The 16,538-nt window shown below is 38.5% G+C and overlaps 1 protein-coding gene across 7 annotated transcripts in view; it reads left to right on the forward strand.

Moving 5' to 3' along the window:
• KLHL13 (kelch like family member 13) overlaps nt 1-14,963 on the forward strand; it is a 78,910-nt gene extending 63,947 nt beyond the window's left edge. For 5 of the 7 annotated variants that reach the window (XM_027687141.1, XM_027687139.1, XM_027687138.1 and 2 more), the window contains 3 exons: nt 2,914-3,709; nt 10,596-10,709; nt 12,744-14,782. In XM_027687141.1, the coding sequence (XP_027542942.1) occupies nt 2,914-3,709; nt 10,596-10,709; nt 12,744-13,231 (1,398 nt within the window). In that variant the 3' untranslated portion in view covers nt 13,232-14,782. Of the gene's footprint in view, nt 1-2,913; nt 3,710-10,595; nt 10,710-12,743 lie in introns of all 7 variants that reach the window. The other 2 variants (XM_027687143.1, XM_027687144.1) reach the window with 1 other exon arrangement.
• Nucleotides 14,964-16,538: the final 1,575 nt, after the last annotated feature.

Raw genomic sequence — 16,538 nt, forward strand, 5'->3', positions numbered from 1 at the left:
CCACTTTCTGAGCTGGTCAAATTTCTTTGCTGTTTTTTCTTGGCTTCTGTGTGTGGGAGCCCACAGAAAAATTGAGGGTTTCAGGGGTATGTGAGCTCTTTTAAACTTCCACTCTTTGAAACACTCTGTTAAGTTGCTTCAATGTCTAACAGGCATTGAAACAAAACAAAGTTAAGCACCCAAATGTTTTGTGGTATTGGGCTTCAGGGCTTGACTTTCTGTGCATGTTATTTCTGAGTTTCTCTCAGAAATATGCTTGCAGTCGTTTTGTTGTGTCCAGTATTGTAGTATTTTATAGTCCATTAAGTTTTTATGACAGCTTGGGTAGTGATTGCTTCAAAATTTCAAAGAATTAAGTGAACCACATTCTCAAGAAAGTACTTTGGCTTTTGCACTGGGATTTTCAGGCTGTAATAATACAGTGCTGTGCTTGACCTTTCTTTTTTGAAAAGCTTTTTAGTATTTTGTGCAACTTCTGCTTTGTAATAACAATTGCAATGAGTAATATGAATGAACATCTCTGCTCAGGAGTCAAAGACCACATAAAATAGGATTTATTTAAGTAAAATTTTCAACTCCTTATGGAGCTGCTTAGCTGTTTATGGCTTTTAGGTCTTTCTGTGTGAGTATTTTTACTAGTTACTGGATACACTGTACAGCCAGTTTCATATTTTCATCTGATATTTCCATTCCTCCTGTTCACTTTGGTGGGATTTCCAGAAGTTACAGTTGATGAGCTCCTGATTGACTGACTTCCATACAGAACCATTTCCATACCTCTCATAACTAGCATAGCATAAGTCAGGCTTTTTTTTTCAAATCAACACTAGAGTAACTGAAGTACTTAAGTGTTTAAATAGCATTATTGTACTTACTCTCTGTCCAATTTCAAATATTTAAGTAAAAGTAGCTATTGCATTACATTCTGTTGAAGGATTTTTATTTTTTTTTGGCTCAGGATATAAGAATGTATAGAATATATATATTTTTATGACTGTTAAATCTTTGCAATATAATTTAACCTGGTGCCTTGATGATTATCTTAGAACATGGTAAAGAGGGTAATAGTAATTTTGCCAGGGAAAGTAACTTTTAAGAAAATATTTGTTTTGGCACCCTAATCTGAGGTGAGTGGTGGAATTTGTTAGTGAGCCAAACGTAGTGCACAATTTCATAAGCATAACGGGAAGTTCTTGCAATAATATATGAAAAATCCCAACCCTGAGTGCAGTACAGTTCCAGTGGTTAATAATGGCAGTATAAGGTAAATTTTCCAAAAATTTTGGGGTGACTGCAAAAATAATTTCCAGGGATCCACTGCACATATAGTTTCATAATAGAACTCCTGAGAGTCCACTGCACCTTCATCTTATAGATAGGATCTCATTACAGGGTTATTGTTCCTGGAGATGAAGAATAAGGTTTGGAACCTTTGAGTGTATGGAGGCGTTTCAAAATGTGTGAATGAAGACTTTGGATGACCACAGATCTTAACTCCAGGGCAAGTTAGATCAGTTTCTAGTGAATTAAGATCTCCTATTTCTGTACTCATTAGACATTTGAATTGTCTGGTATTAAAGGGCAATGATCAGATTGAGTTATACAGCATTAAAATCTTGTAATCTCTGTCATGACCAGAAGGTCATTTGAAGGTTTTTGAAATCTTAGGTTGCAGTCAGGTCATAGTCCTCAATCTTTATAATCTTTTTAAAAATAACCACGAGATTCAGAAGCTTAAATTCTTTTGGCATTACAAGTATAATGAGAATCACAAAGTCGTGGAAATGGTTGATGCTCAGTAGGACTGACATGCACAGAGACTAGAAAGCATGTGTAAATGAAGCTTGAATTGCAATAAGGTTTGAATGCAAAAAAAGCTGCATTTCTCAGCAAGAAGTGTTTGATTGACTTGCTTTGCACATGTAGCACGGAGCTTGATGAAATTAATTGACTGGGTTCTCTGGAAACCCACTTTAAGTTACGCCCCACGCCTGGCATGTTTCTTCCTCCCTCTGCCTTGGATCCCAAGTGACCTCAGAAATTTAGGAGCCAAAGACATAAGAAACGTAGATGCAGGTACAGTGTAAAATAGATGTTTATCAAGATATGGTCACTCAAGTATTGAATTAAAGTAGGGTGTGATCCATACTGCTATAGCATTTAATGCAGTGGGTAATTTTAGGGGAAATCCTACAAGGTTCATTCTTAAAAAAATTTATATATATATATATATATAGATATATATATGTATGAAATAAAGTCACTACCTTTGTCTTATTTTTGATATGTATTTAATTTTGAACATAGTTTGTACGAGGACAGCCTTGATTTATTAAAGATCCATTTTTGTTTGTTTTGAAGGAATGTATTCATAGGATTGAACACTGTAAATAAGGTGTCTGAAATATGTGGCATAGGAGGGGTAGCTGTGCCATTCTCTTTGGTTTCATTATGCCAATACAATTTTAATAAGTTTAAAAGTCTAAATGTTAAAAGTTTAAATGTCTAATGGTAAGATTTCTGCATTGCTCTCTGTAACCTTGGGCTGATCACCTCTCCCTTAACTGTATTTTCCACATGTCTTTCTTACAAAGATGTTTTCAGAGTTTTTCAAAGACAAAGTGCTGTATGATTGCTATGCATAGTTATTGTATAATGTATTTGGCACAATATATGCCATCTGCTTGTTACTTGTCTCATTTCTTCCTTCAAAATAAGAAATAAATGGGGTCTCCCCTTGCAGTCATGAATATATACATCCCATTGAATATTTATATGCTCATGTGTAAATCACCCTGAGCATTGTGAAATAATGAAATATTGCTGATTCTACAGTATTCATTAAATTTTACATTATCATTTAGACATCAAATTAAGAAAGTGTTTTGATTCCTTTTTCTGTTTACTCAATAGGTTTCGTTGGAAAACTGTGTTGAGGTTGGGCGAATTGCCAACACATACAATCTCACAGAAGTGGATAAATATGTTAATAACTTCATCCTGAAGAACTTCCCTGCATTATTAAGTACTGGTGAATTTGTGAAACTCCCCTTTGAACGTCTTGCCTTTGTGCTTTCAAGTAATAGCCTTAAGCACTGCACTGAACTTGAACTCTTCAAGGCGGCTTGTCGCTGGCTGCGCTACGAGGAGCCTCGGATGGAGTACGCTGCGAAGCTAATGAAGAACATCAGGTTTCCGCTGATGACACCCAATGATCTTATTAACTACGTCCAAACAGTGGACTTCATGAGAACTGACAACACCTGCGTCAACTTGCTTTTGGAAGCCAGCAACTACCAAATGATGCCATACATGCAGCCGGTGATGCAGTCGGAGAGAACGGCCATTCGGTCGGACAGCACGCACTTGGTGACGTTGGGGGGAGTGCTGAGGCAGCAGCTGGTTGTCAGCAAGGAGCTGCGGATGTACGACGAGAAGGCCCACGAATGGAAGTCCTTGGCTCCCATGGATGCGCCGAGGTACCAGCACGGCATCGCCGTCATCGGAAACTTCCTTTACGTGGTCGGGGGCCAGAGTAATTACGACACGAAAGGAAAGACGGCGGTTGACACAGTCTTCAGGTTTGACCCTCGCTACAACAAGTGGATGCAAGTCGCGTCTCTCAATGAGAAGCGGACCTTCTTCCACCTAAGTGCCCTCAAAGGACATTTGTATGCAGTCGGTGGTCGAAATGCAGCGGGTGAACTAGGTGAGTTCTCCTGGAACCGGCCTCTTGCCCCGTGTCTTAGACCTTGAAAGGTGGAGAGGAAACAAACTAAAGTCACTGGCATGCAGCTTCTTTCTGGAAATACTGCAAATGCAGAGGGAAATTTGTCTGGATAGCATTAGAAGTTAATTTTAGAAGGGATTCTACAAAAAAAAAAAATGTCCAAATGCATTTATCTTGTGTAGTGATGCATGACATCCAATGTCTTTGCCCTTACCATCAAACATGAAATCAGCATGTATGTGTGCAAGTGTGGTGGTATATAAATGCAATTATAAAAAAAAAAAAATCATCACTTTAGCTGAGAAACAAAACCCACTCTTAAGGGATACATGACTAACTGAAACTCGCTGTTCAATGAAGGTTACATTTTAAAAGACACAAATTTTCTGGATTAGCAATTTGAAATACTAAGAGTTTTTTTGCTGCTGTTTTTTTTTTTTTTTTTAAGTGGATTAATGACAGTGATTTCTTTCACTCAGAGATCAGTGAGATTCATTTATTCTGACATTCTGGGCTTTTTAATTATTTAATTTGTTATATTTTGTGAGTACATAGTTAACTTACTTGTATGTATGACTCTCCTGCTGCCTCCTGTTTTTCTTCCGCCTTGCAAATGATAATTCATTTCACTTGACATATAAAAAAAGAAAAAAAATCAATTGATGGGAAATAAGATAGTTGGAAACAAAGAACAAATACATGGTAACTTTTAATTTAGCAAAAGTCTGCAGAGGATGACCTGTATTAATCCACTGCTTTGTGCAAAGCTACAGTGGTTAGCATTTAGTCAAGTCTGGGGGAGTGCACTCAATTGTACATTTGTCTGTGCTTTAAAATTGAAATATTACAGTGATTATGCTTGGAATAATTTAGCATAATATTGCATCTCAACCAGATGTAACATTTCATTATTTTGTTTGCTGCTTTCAGTCCAGTACTCAGCTGTGTCTTGTCAAGTCTTTCTGGCAGTATCTCTTGCTGCTAGGATTTGCTTTCTGGACATGCACAGATATCTTTAAGTGCAATGAGAAACATTTTTAATTGAAACAATACTAAATCTAATTTCTACTGCAGCATCTGTGATTTTTTTAATTAATGCATCTCAGTTATTTACATACACACTTTTTTTTTCATGATCATGTTGCAAACTTTCTTAGGAAACATATAGTACATTGCTTCCACCACACAAAAGTGGGCTGGCTTTGCTAGAACCTTGAAATCCATTCTAATGTTTGATAAAATGGGACATTTAAAAATGCCTCCTGTTTCCAGAAAAGATGGGAAACTGTTTTGTAATAATTTGTTTTATCTAGACAGCCATTTTCTGATGCAGATCATGAGGTTTTCAGAGTTTTTCCTACATGTCACTTTATTTACCTGAAAATACATTCTAAACAAGTTTAATAGCCTGTAAAAGGCCAAATGTACAAACTAACATGTATTGACATTTTTCTTGAGTATCAGAAAACCTAAAAAATAGCTTTGGTGAGCTGTTTTCTAATGGTGTGAATTAATAGTGGATAATCAGGTTGCTGACCTTGTGCACTGTACCATCTCAGCAGAGTAGGGTTATAAGAATGTCAGTGAAAAAGTTGCAAGTCTAACCAAATCAATGTGAAATAATGCCGTCACTAAGCCAGTGCAGGCTGTGTGTGCAGCAGGCTTTAAGTGCAGTGTTCCCTTAAATTAGATCAAGCAGTATCATTCTGCTGACCTCAACTCTTCTGCAGCTTTAATTAAAATACAAAATTTATCACCTATATAAAAATCTTCTGTAAAGATATCATTAAAATGCTGCAGCGATTTCCACACAGACCTGAAAAATGTCATTGGATCATTCTGTGGGAAGAGCACTCTAAATGCTAAATATTGTAGCTGTCTGATGCTTTGATTTGGACTTCAGTTTCTTTTCTTGTTAATTGTGAGGCAAGTCACTTTTCATTTTCATGTTTCTTTCATAAACCTTGACAGCCAAAAGATGAAATCCAGCTTAAACTTCCCATTCTCTTCAGATGAGAAAAACTCTCAGGCATTTCATAGAAGAGAAGGTCAAACGTGTGTTGGACAGGTATTAAAGAAGTTGCCCTTGGGTTCAAACTAATTTCAATCTGTTGTTAGAGAGGAAAAAATTCCCCAAACCAGAATTCAGCTTTCTGGAAGATCAGCTCTCATGGAAAAGGGCCAAAGGATTAAAGTTGCTAAAATGACTTTTTTTTTTTTTCCCCCCTGACATTCACTGGAATAGAAAGTATACTTTTTTGAAGCTTTCTATCAGGCCTTATCAAAACAGTTTTCAGATGTTTCATCTTCTGAGAACTTTGTAAATGCCACTTTCTACCTCAGCAGTATGTGCCTTAGTGTAATAACCAGCTGCTGTTTTATCAGTGCATGCCACTGAGAAAAGTTTGGTTCATTGGTGAGGACAAGTGAATTTCCAGGTGTGTGGTTACATGCATTGGAATGTGGTAAATATAAACTTGAAACGTCCCGAATTACAATTCAGTGTAACAAATTAGGGCTGTGCAGAAACATGCACTGCTCCTGGAAGGATTGTACGTAATTCTGGTTGGTTCTCTTAGAGTGGCAAAGCTGGCACCTGCTAAAGGTATTCCCAGAACAGAAGGCAGGGAGAACAGCACTTTGGCACAAGGAGGAGCCCAGCCTGGAGAAGGCAAGTGTGCAAAACACAAGACTTCTTGGAAAAGGAGGCAAAGGGAAAACCAGGTGTGACTCACTGAGATACTCATGAATTGAGCACATTGGTAATTTCCAGCTGTGCTGTTGTGCAGAGTATTGGAGAATGTTTTCTCTTCTCAGACAAGTAGATTTTTGTAGCTCATTTCAAGAGTTCAGTTGTGATGCTTGGTGGCAGAAGCTGTGCCTGTAAGTACTAGAAAACTTGTGCATTTAGGTATTTTGGAATATTTCAGGCTCTGCTGTTGATGGGCTTGAGTGGAGTTCGAGATTTTTATATATGGGCTTTTCCTAAGCACCTTAGGGGATGTTGAGTTGTGACTAAACCACAGATTCATTGATACTTTGATCACCATGCTGCAATGAAGATGGAAAGAGAAGACTTGTAGTCCAGGCAGGACTTGTTCTTCTGACCCTCTGCCCATCATGTTGGAAGGCATTTATTTTCCAGGTGCCTTCTATGATGCTGAACCCTCCTTGTTTATGTAAAAACTTCTCCTGTGAGTCTATATTTTAATTATAACTATGTACTAAAAAAATATATTTTAAATGTTGTTGATTAAGGATATATGCATCATTACCCATTTGGGCTGCTTACTGTGAATAGTAGTGTGAATATCAAATCAAATGTGAACTGGAGGACCTCTCGCATAGGGGCTTATTTTGAAGTGGCTCCTTTCTATTCTATTCTAGGACAAAATTAGTCAGGAACTCTTTAACCAAGTCATCTTTGAGTTGTACAGAAACCAGCTGTATTATAGAAATTATGTAACAAAATTGAGAATCTGGGGTTTGGGACGTCACACAGTTGCTAAGTGCTGCTGTAATAAACCTCAGGACACATTAGAAGCTACTGACAGAGAAGTGCTAAATATCTGTCTACTCCTCAAATAGCATCACAGATGGCACCATAAAATGAGTGTGAGCTGAGCATCCCTTGGGACTGCCAAAGCTTTGTGTCTTTTTGAGATTGCTTAATTCTATTAAAACGAGGCTTGTCTTGCCTGGATTATGGTAATGAACACATCAGAAGTTCTACTGTTAAACATAAATAAAGTCTGGTTTGAATCATTCATGCTGTTGAAAGAATAAATCCATCAGTCTCATGCTTTATAGGATATATACTTAGGTTCAGTAAAGTAGCAGGTTTTGAGTGTTTTGTGAACTGTGTGCTGTCTGGAGACTTTGTAGAGAACATCCTGATGCTTCCCTTAAATTGATGGGCACCTTTAATAACTGGAATTTTGAATATTTTTTTCTTTTCAGTGCAGAGGGATATCTTTTCAGTGCAGAGAAATGGAATGACCTTGCAAGGTAACAGGGAAACAACTACACCTATCAATCAAACAAGAGTAGGGCTTTTCAGCTGGAAGGTGATTAGCTTTGTTCTAGAGCACAGTAAATGTGAGACTTGAGTTGGAATAGTTTACCTGAAATACCATCAAACAGTACTTTAGCTGTACTGGGAACGTTCGAGAGTATTTTAAAGACATATCAGGACGTGAGGGATCTTGGGCTGAACATCATCCCTTCTCAGATAACTAATATCTTTACACTTTGGTGATAGAGATGGCAGTAATGTGTACCAATTTCTGCATGTTCTGTTTTCTCTTGCTGTAGTGATCTTTTGGCTACGGCTTCTCTCTTAAATGCAGTCCATGGTGCAGAGTGAGATAAAACCGTCCAGCAAAGAATGTCACGTTCATCTGGGTGCTGCTGGCTTTGTGATTGCTTTGCACATACTCTGCTCTTCCTGTCCTGGTGTGTTAGAAACACAAGTTCCTCACCTCAGCGCAGAGTGGAAGCACCATGGGAAAGAGGATGCCTTTGTTTTTGTGAAAGCAAGTAGAATGATGAGCAGCGGGTCGGAAGGGTCTACTGTCAGGGTGGAAATGGGACAGCTATAATTACCCATCAAACCTGTTTTTTTCTAGTTTTGAAATTTCTGCACGTCTTTGCTTCTGATTGCTAAATGGAGCAGAGTAGAAAGGAGCTTTCCTTTTTAGAAAAGAATATTGGAATGGATGGATTCATTTTTACCAGAGCGAGCATGGGTTTATTTGGAGACTGGGCAAATACTGCATGTGGTGTCACGTTGCAGTACAGAGAAATACAACTCATAGATTTATATATATTTAATAGTATAATTTATGATGTGTTCATTACCATAATCCAGGCAAAGGATATTTTTAGGACAGCTTGGAGTTAGGTTGAGTTGCCTGTTAATCACTGCATAAGTGCTCCTGTTTGGTGTTCTTTACTGGCCTGGCCAGTACTGCTAATGCTGCAGGCTTAGACTAACACTAACTACATTCTGCCTTTAAAATGGCAAGGTTCTCAGGTTCTATTTTTTTGTTGTTGTTGTTTCTTTCAGTAGATGCATAATCCTGGACTGTTAAGTTACCATCACTGATTCCATAGAGCTGACTCAGATTTTCTACCCTTGATTCAATAAAAAACATTTTCTAGAGCATGTAAAATGCCACTTCTGAAGACAGATTCATTTTTTGTGTGAATTGTTCATAAACATCTCTCTTCAGAGATTAAGCATTGTATAACAGGCATTAGAATCTCATTCTCAATTTTAATTATTTAAAATGAGCTTTAATTTGTCTTTAAGATAACTTAATTATTCAGAATTGCTCTGTGCATCATAAGGTCAGTATATTACAGGATTTTGGAGGATCTCCTGCCCCTCTGATCACATTGTGCTGTTCAAGCTGCCAATCCCTACAGCTTGTATGTATCCATTATTGAATCTGGTTTGTGTTTGTATTCCCTGTATTTATTGCATAGCTGTTCCCTGCAACCTGCATCTCTCCCATCCTACTTGGAAGAGAGGATTCCTTCTCAGCAATGCATTCTGCAAGGACTCCTGGGTGCTGGGTTTCTTTTTAACTCAGTACTATCCTCTGTGATTTCTGATCTGATAAATCCTTTGATCATTTTAACATTCCAGTTCACAAAGAAAACTGCACAAATGGAGCTGTGTATTGACACAGGCACTCCTCTCCTTTCCAGATTCAGGGATGTTTCATCTGGTATTTTTTTAAAGCCTGGCTTTTGTAAACTGTTTGGTTTAGTGACTTCCATATGCTGTGCTGTATGTTGCTGTGCAAGTACTTAATAAAACACTAGACAATAGAAAATTAGTCAACAAGGGACAGAGTGTACTTTCAGCAGGTTTGCTGATGGTACAGACCTGGGAGGAGTGATTGGAACACTTAAAGGATTGCTGACATTCAGCAAAGCCAGGACACGCTGTAGAGGAGCTCAATGAAGTTCAGCACAGGCAAGTACAGGCACCAGCACAGGCTGGGGGCTGACCTGCTGGGAAACAGGTCTGTGGAGAAGGACTTGAGAGTCCTGGTAGACAGAAAGGTCCTGAGCCAGCAGTGTGCCCTGAGGGACAAGAATGCCAAGGGTATCCTGGGGTACAACAGGAAGAGAATGAGTTCGCATCAAGTTGAGGGAGGTGATTCTGCTCCTCTGCTTAGCCCTGGTGAGGCCACATCTGGAGTACTGTGTCCAGTTATGGGCTCTCCAGTACAAAGAAGGCAAGGAACTACTGGAGAGGGTCCAGTGGCGGGCTAGGAAGATGAGTGGACTGGAGCATCTGTCCTATGAGGAAACGTGAGGGAGCTGGGTTCAGCCCAGAGAAGAGAGGACTGAGAGGGGATTTTATCAATGCACACAAGTATCTGAAGGACAGGTCTCAAGAGGATGGGAACAGACTCTTTTCAGTGGTGCCCAGTGACATGACAAGGGGCAATGGGCACAAATTTATATTTGGAAAGTTCCATCTGAATAGGAAGAGAAAATTCTTTACTGTGAGGGTGACAGAGCACTGGAACAGGCTGCCCAGGGAGGTTGTGGAGTCTCCTTCTCTGGGAATATTCAAAACCCAGCTGAGCACAATCTTTTGCAACCTGCTCTGGGTGGCCCTGCTTTAGCAGGGGGGTTGGACTAGATGTTCTCTGGAGGTCCCTTCCAACCCCAACCATTCTGTGATTCTGTGATAAAGCTCAATAATTCCCTTGAGACCTTCTCAGCTGAACAGTGTTCCGTGTGGGTGCTTCCTCTGTTTATGAGTTTCTGCCACTGCACTGTACTCTACAACAAAATGCCACAATGGCTTCAACACTTTTATGTTGTCATTTGTTTCCAACAGCCACTGTGGAATGTTACAATCCCAGAATGAATGAATGGAGCTACGTCGCAAAAATGAATGAACCCCACTATGGTCATGCTGGAACCGTGTATGGGGGATTAATGTATATTTCAGGTAAATAATTCCTATGATATTATCTCTATGAAACAATTACCTATCTAACCTTTTCTATTTCAGTGGGAGACAATAAAATTTATCTATGGTTGCAGTAGGTTTGCTGTAGGATAAGTACTGATGCAATTTCACATGAAGGCAGTCAAATAACATATATACTGCAGGCTCTGACAAAATTATTTTAGATAATATTATGCATTTTCATAGTAATTGAGACAGTTCTGAATTCCAAACAGTTATTACTTTAACTATCAGAATACAGTTTTTTGTAGCAATGGCACATATATACATTTATATAGCAATATAATTAAATGTAATATTATATATATTTTATATAATAAAATGATACTCTAGCAGTATAATTGAACACATCCTCTTTGGAAAGCATTGAAAATTTTATTACTTTAAAGAAGAACATTTGCCTTCATTGAGCTAATGGAAAATAAGTTTTCATGGTAATCACAGTATGTGAATGATGTCTGTACTTTCACTGGTCTTTTATTTGGAATATGCTCAGTCCTGTACGTCACCAAGGTTATAGTTTCATTCCATTTTTTTCCAAACTAGGGCAATAGGTTGTCTGATAATATGGTACCTTCTCAATTTTTAAAGAAGATTCAATCTGTCTGTCAGTGATCACTACAGAGATCATAGGCTTATGTATATTCTACTACTGAAATTTTAAGGGATGTCCTCTTAAGAACTAAGATGAAATTCAGGGCAAGAGGTAGGACAAGGTCGCTTAGCTGACAAGAACTGATGGGGAAATGTGCTGGAGCAGCTTGATCCTTGGGGTATCTTGAATTAGGGGTTCTTGTGCCAGTAAACTAGGAGGGATTTATTTTAAAATTTACTGTAAGATACAGCTGCTTATTTTTTCTGTGAGCATGTCCATTAAGCTTCTAATTACTGTGCTGTTATCAGTACTTTTTTGCCCATTTTGCCTGTTTTACTGCAGGTAGCACATGTATATGCTCTCTGCTGTGGTTTTTTTCATGTAGATGCTGTGTATTTCCCACAGATTTTTCTTTTCCTTTGGCCTGCTTCAAACACTTTTGGCACTGAAAATGTGAAGATTGCTTCCTCTGTCATTAGATGCTGTTCTTTCTGATGAGCTCCCACGCACTACCACTGCTATAGGTGTCATTAAGGGCCAAGGCTGGATAGTCCTATTTTTTTCTGTATTTAGTTCTTACTGTCCAGCTGAAGAATTAAGTATTGTAGACACCATGCCATCTCTGTCTGCCAATAATTCAGGGGTGATAATTCCATGTGGAATAGTTAGCCCAGCAAGAGGTTGTTCAGTAGCAGTGTGTTCTCTGCATACTTTTTGGACATCAAATATAGTAGCATCATGGTCTTAAACCATATCTATTACCCCTGCAGTGTCTGAAATTGGTGTGCCTGCTTTGGGACCGGCCTAGTGACCTTGTGGAAAGGTGGAATGTTTCATCCACTAACAGGAGATCATCCTGTGACTTCCCCTGAAGTTTTTCTCCACATGCTTTTGCAGAGAGCCATGGGAACGATAGAAATGTAGAGGGAAACATAGACATCTGTTAAGAGAAGAACATTTGAAATCTATGTCCACTTTCTGTTCACTTGAAGTTGATGAAAAAGGTTTTCTGATAAAATTCTGCTGTGTGATAGGACTGTTTAAAACACAATAGCATAGTACCAAAATTTGAAAGGGAAATGGATTGCTGTTTTCTTGATGGTGAGAAACAAAACTAGCAAACTGAATGAATGTAAGCAAAAATAATTTTACCAAACTGAAGTGTGATCATGTGTAATAAACTGTAATGATCATGTGTAATAAAGTGTTGTGTGAGACATGGCTTCTGCCTATGTTCATGTTTAAAGGAACAAGTGTCATTTGAAATTGAGTACATCTGTGATAGTAATCTAAGCTAGACTGAAGAAGTTTTAAGGAAGATGGAATTATTTCACTAAAATGTTTCTTTTGGGGGAGGCTGTTATTTAATGCTTATTATTAGGGTGAGAACTACTCTAACATGTGTTTTGTCTCTCTAGGGGGAATTACCCACGATACTTTCCAAAAGGAACTTATGTGTTTTGACCCTGACACAGACAAATGGACTCAGAAAGCTCCGATGACGACAGTCAGAGGTCTGCATTGCATGTGTACTGTAGGAGACAAGCTGTATGTTATTGGTGGAAATCACTTTAGAGGAACCAGTGATTATGATGATGTTCTAAGCTGTGAATATTACTCACCAACTCTAGACCAGTGGACTCCAATTGCTGCCATGTTACGTGGGCAAAGTGATGTTGGGGTTGCTGTCTTTGAAAATAAAATCTATGTTGTTGGAGGATATTCTTGGAATAATCGGTGCATGGTGGAAATAGTTCAGAAATATGATCCAGAAAAAGATGAGTGGCATAAAGTATTTGACCTCCCAGAATCCCTTGGTGGCATTCGAGCCTGCACTCTTACTGTTTTCCCACCAGAGGACAATTCAGGGTCACCGTCTAGAGAATCTCCTCTTTCAGCACCTTAGAACCATCCCTTGACTTATGATGTTGTAGTAACACCTTTGCACTGCATCATGGAGTCTGTTATTTTTCTTCAGTAGTTTCTGTTAGGCTTAGCCTACAGCATTTCGTACAATTACTGGGAAAAAAAAAAAAAGACTTTGACATTACTTGTGCTGTTTGTTTGGCCTAGAATGTTTGTCAAGTGGTTAACAAAAAAGATGTACTCGCCCGAGCCAAATGTTTAACAAATGAGAGGATATTGTCTATAAAATGTATGAATTAGGTACGTTATCAATGTTGTGTATTGGATGTGAGGTACCTTATAGCTTACATTTGGGAGCCCAATGAGTCAAATTTGAAGATTTTTGTATTGAACACGTTCTTTCACTAAATTTCATAGTTGAAATCCTTTTTCCTTTCATTTTTGACTGCAGATTACAAGGGGAGGTAGACCACAACAATGTGAACTGTCCGAAGGTTGCCAAGGGGCCTGAGCTACCTCCCTCTTTTCACAGAGTATTTTTGACATATCTGTTTACCCACCTGACTTTGTGGGTGCTTTCAGAGCATATGAAGTTTCTTAGGCAGAGGGGAGAAATAAAATAATTTTAAAATATTAGCACTGTACAGGAAGCGGACCTTGTAGAGCCGGGAGTTTTTTTATAACATATATCGAGTGTTTTTCCTGAGTCAGTTGAATGATGCTTCAAATAAAACATTTTAAATATCTTTACATTTTTTAATTTTATTTTTTTTTCAGGAATTGGCTTCCGCTTGCATGGGAGCACACACTATTAACAAATGGGAATTCAGTGCAGTTGTATACTCTGTTGTATGCCTGTACTGAATATAGGTAGTTAAGGGCTAGAAACAGTAACTTAAGCCACTGAATTTGACCAAATCGTTCCATCAGATCAAGTTTAATCTACCTTTTCTCCTTTGCTGTTGAGATAACTTGCATAATGTGTCCTCTGTATAGTCTCAGTTAATAAGGTTATTTAGCACAAAATGCAGCTTCAGCGAGAGAGCTGCTTTTGCTCAGTGAACTTGGACTACCACGTTTTACCTTCTTTTGTTCAATAAAACTTTTAACTGCAGTTACCCAGTCTAAGCTACCTCATTAATGTATTTGGTTTTCTTCCTCTGCCTCACTGTCTCCAGGATACACATTACGTATATCTGTGTGGGTAGATGAATTTGCTAGGAAACCAATGCAGAAGTGATCATGAATGGGTATTTTTGACCTACTTTTAAGAAACTATTTTGGTCTGATGTGTTCATTTTATTGTTAAAGACTGATGAGAACTATTACTTGGAGAACTATTGCTTATGTGTGCAGCCTTTTAAATTTACAGAAATCTTTATCTGCTCCAAAATACAGTGCCCTGCTGACAAATTGCAGCTCTGATTATACCATCCTGCTTGTTCTGAACTTCCCATCTTATGTTACAAGTGGTTTTGCCAATGAGCACGGTCACAGGGGTATTCTCTGGGGAAAACTGTTTAAATCAGCTTATTTTATTGTGTTACCTATTAACAATAACCAAGTAAAGCTTAATAAACTTTTGTTGGGAGTTTGCTATTTGTATTTCGTCCCTGCTTGATGCATCAAGCAGCAGCATTACTATGGTGTCAGTTTTGGAAGTACTGATATTTATTCTTTATGCAGTTTACTAGTAATGATCACTGCCAAAATCTACATGTAAACTTTAGGTTTTGTGATTGTTTTGGTTAAAATCAAAATTAATTCTTCCTCTTTAAGGTAATAAAATCTTAATTCTACATGGCTGTGCAAGGTTGTTACAGGTGGAATAGTGACACCAGTGGATACTCTTGGAAAGTAGCCAGTGAAGATAAATTGACTCATCACCCTAAGAATACTCTTCTAATGCTGTGCAAAGCACTGGATAGGAAAATGTTGTTCTGTTGTTTAAGTATGTAATTTTAAGTATGTTTAAGTATGTCTGTCATTTAAGTGTCACATGCTACTAATTTTTTTCCTAGCTCAGAGACCAGATTTTAGACCCTGCTTGAGCTTAAATCCTCTGAAATCCATATTCAGTTTCTCTTTATTAATTAAACTGAAAACTACTTGAAGAAGTTGCAATTCCTTTTGGATAATGTAAATATATCCTGCTACTTGCATGCTGGGGATGAGGAGACACACTGTTTAAAAGCGGGTATCTTCACTGGCATTCTCTGTCTGGAAGAAGGTTAGGGTGGGTTCTTACCATTCTGAGATGGTCTGAAGTCAGGATGTCAGTTTTGTGTCTGAGCCTTGAATAGCCAGGAGCTGGTATATGGCCACAATATAGAGATTTTTTTTTTTTTTTAGTGACTCATTATCTGTTACACGTAAAGTGGAAGAATTATTTTTGAACGTCATTTTGACATCAGTGTTGGACACAACATAGTGGATTAAATGTAGTGCTTCAATCAAATTAATCCTTGAGGGTTTTTTTTTAATATCTCCCTCTGGATTAAAGTGTTCATAATGACATTAGCTAACATTTACTCACCAGGATTGAAAAGCAAACATCAAAGATTTGCCAAAAACTGCAAACTGTTTTTTTCTGTAATGTAGTGTAAAATGACTTAATATTTATTACATCTTTCTTAACCGTAGCATAAGAAACCCTTTCCATCTCTGAATCCACAGTTGTAGGTGTACATATGGATACAGCAAATATTCCATCTCCATTATCAGTAAGGCTGCCTGTATGAAGAGTGAGCTTATCTTGGTAACTAGAGCCAGCACTGTCCACAGGGTGACCAGCTGCCTCTTCTCTTCATAAATCTCGAAGTCTTTCATTTTGCAGTTGTAGTACCTAAATAAGAAAAGCATCTGGATAAAAAGCAATTAGTAGATATTTGACTTGAATGAAATTAAGACTACGTGGTGTGCCAGCTGGGAGAGCCACGGGAGCTGTCTGCCCTCTCCTGCTGATGGCAGACCCACACTGCGATCACAGAATTCGGTCAGACTTTGCTTTTTTGGTGCCCAATTAGCAGCAAATGCCAAAAGTGCTTACTTCCACATACAACTCAGCAAAAAGCCCTGCTGACATCCCTGCAAAACACAACACTCTGACTTGAGACATCTGAGCTGACATTTCCTTTTTGCTGTGTTTTGAGGTAGGACAGGAGCAATGGGGAAGACCTGGGAAAACCAAGGTTACATGAAGTTTCTTTGCCCTGTCACATCAAAGAGTTGAGCATCTGCAGCTATCCAGTTTTCTGGGGTTCCCCTTCCCTTAGAAAGTTGTGAAGTCCAAGAGCCTGGCCCAGGGAAAGCAATTCCTGGCAGGACCCAGCCTGTCCTGGGGCATT

Source organism: Neopelma chrysocephalum, unplaced genomic scaffold, assembly GCF_003984885.1.
Source record: "Neopelma chrysocephalum unplaced genomic scaffold, ASM398488v2 Primary Assembly neopelma1_73b, whole genome shotgun sequence".
In the NCBI taxonomy this organism is placed as follows: Eukaryota; Metazoa; Chordata; class Aves; order Passeriformes; family Pipridae; genus Neopelma; species Neopelma chrysocephalum.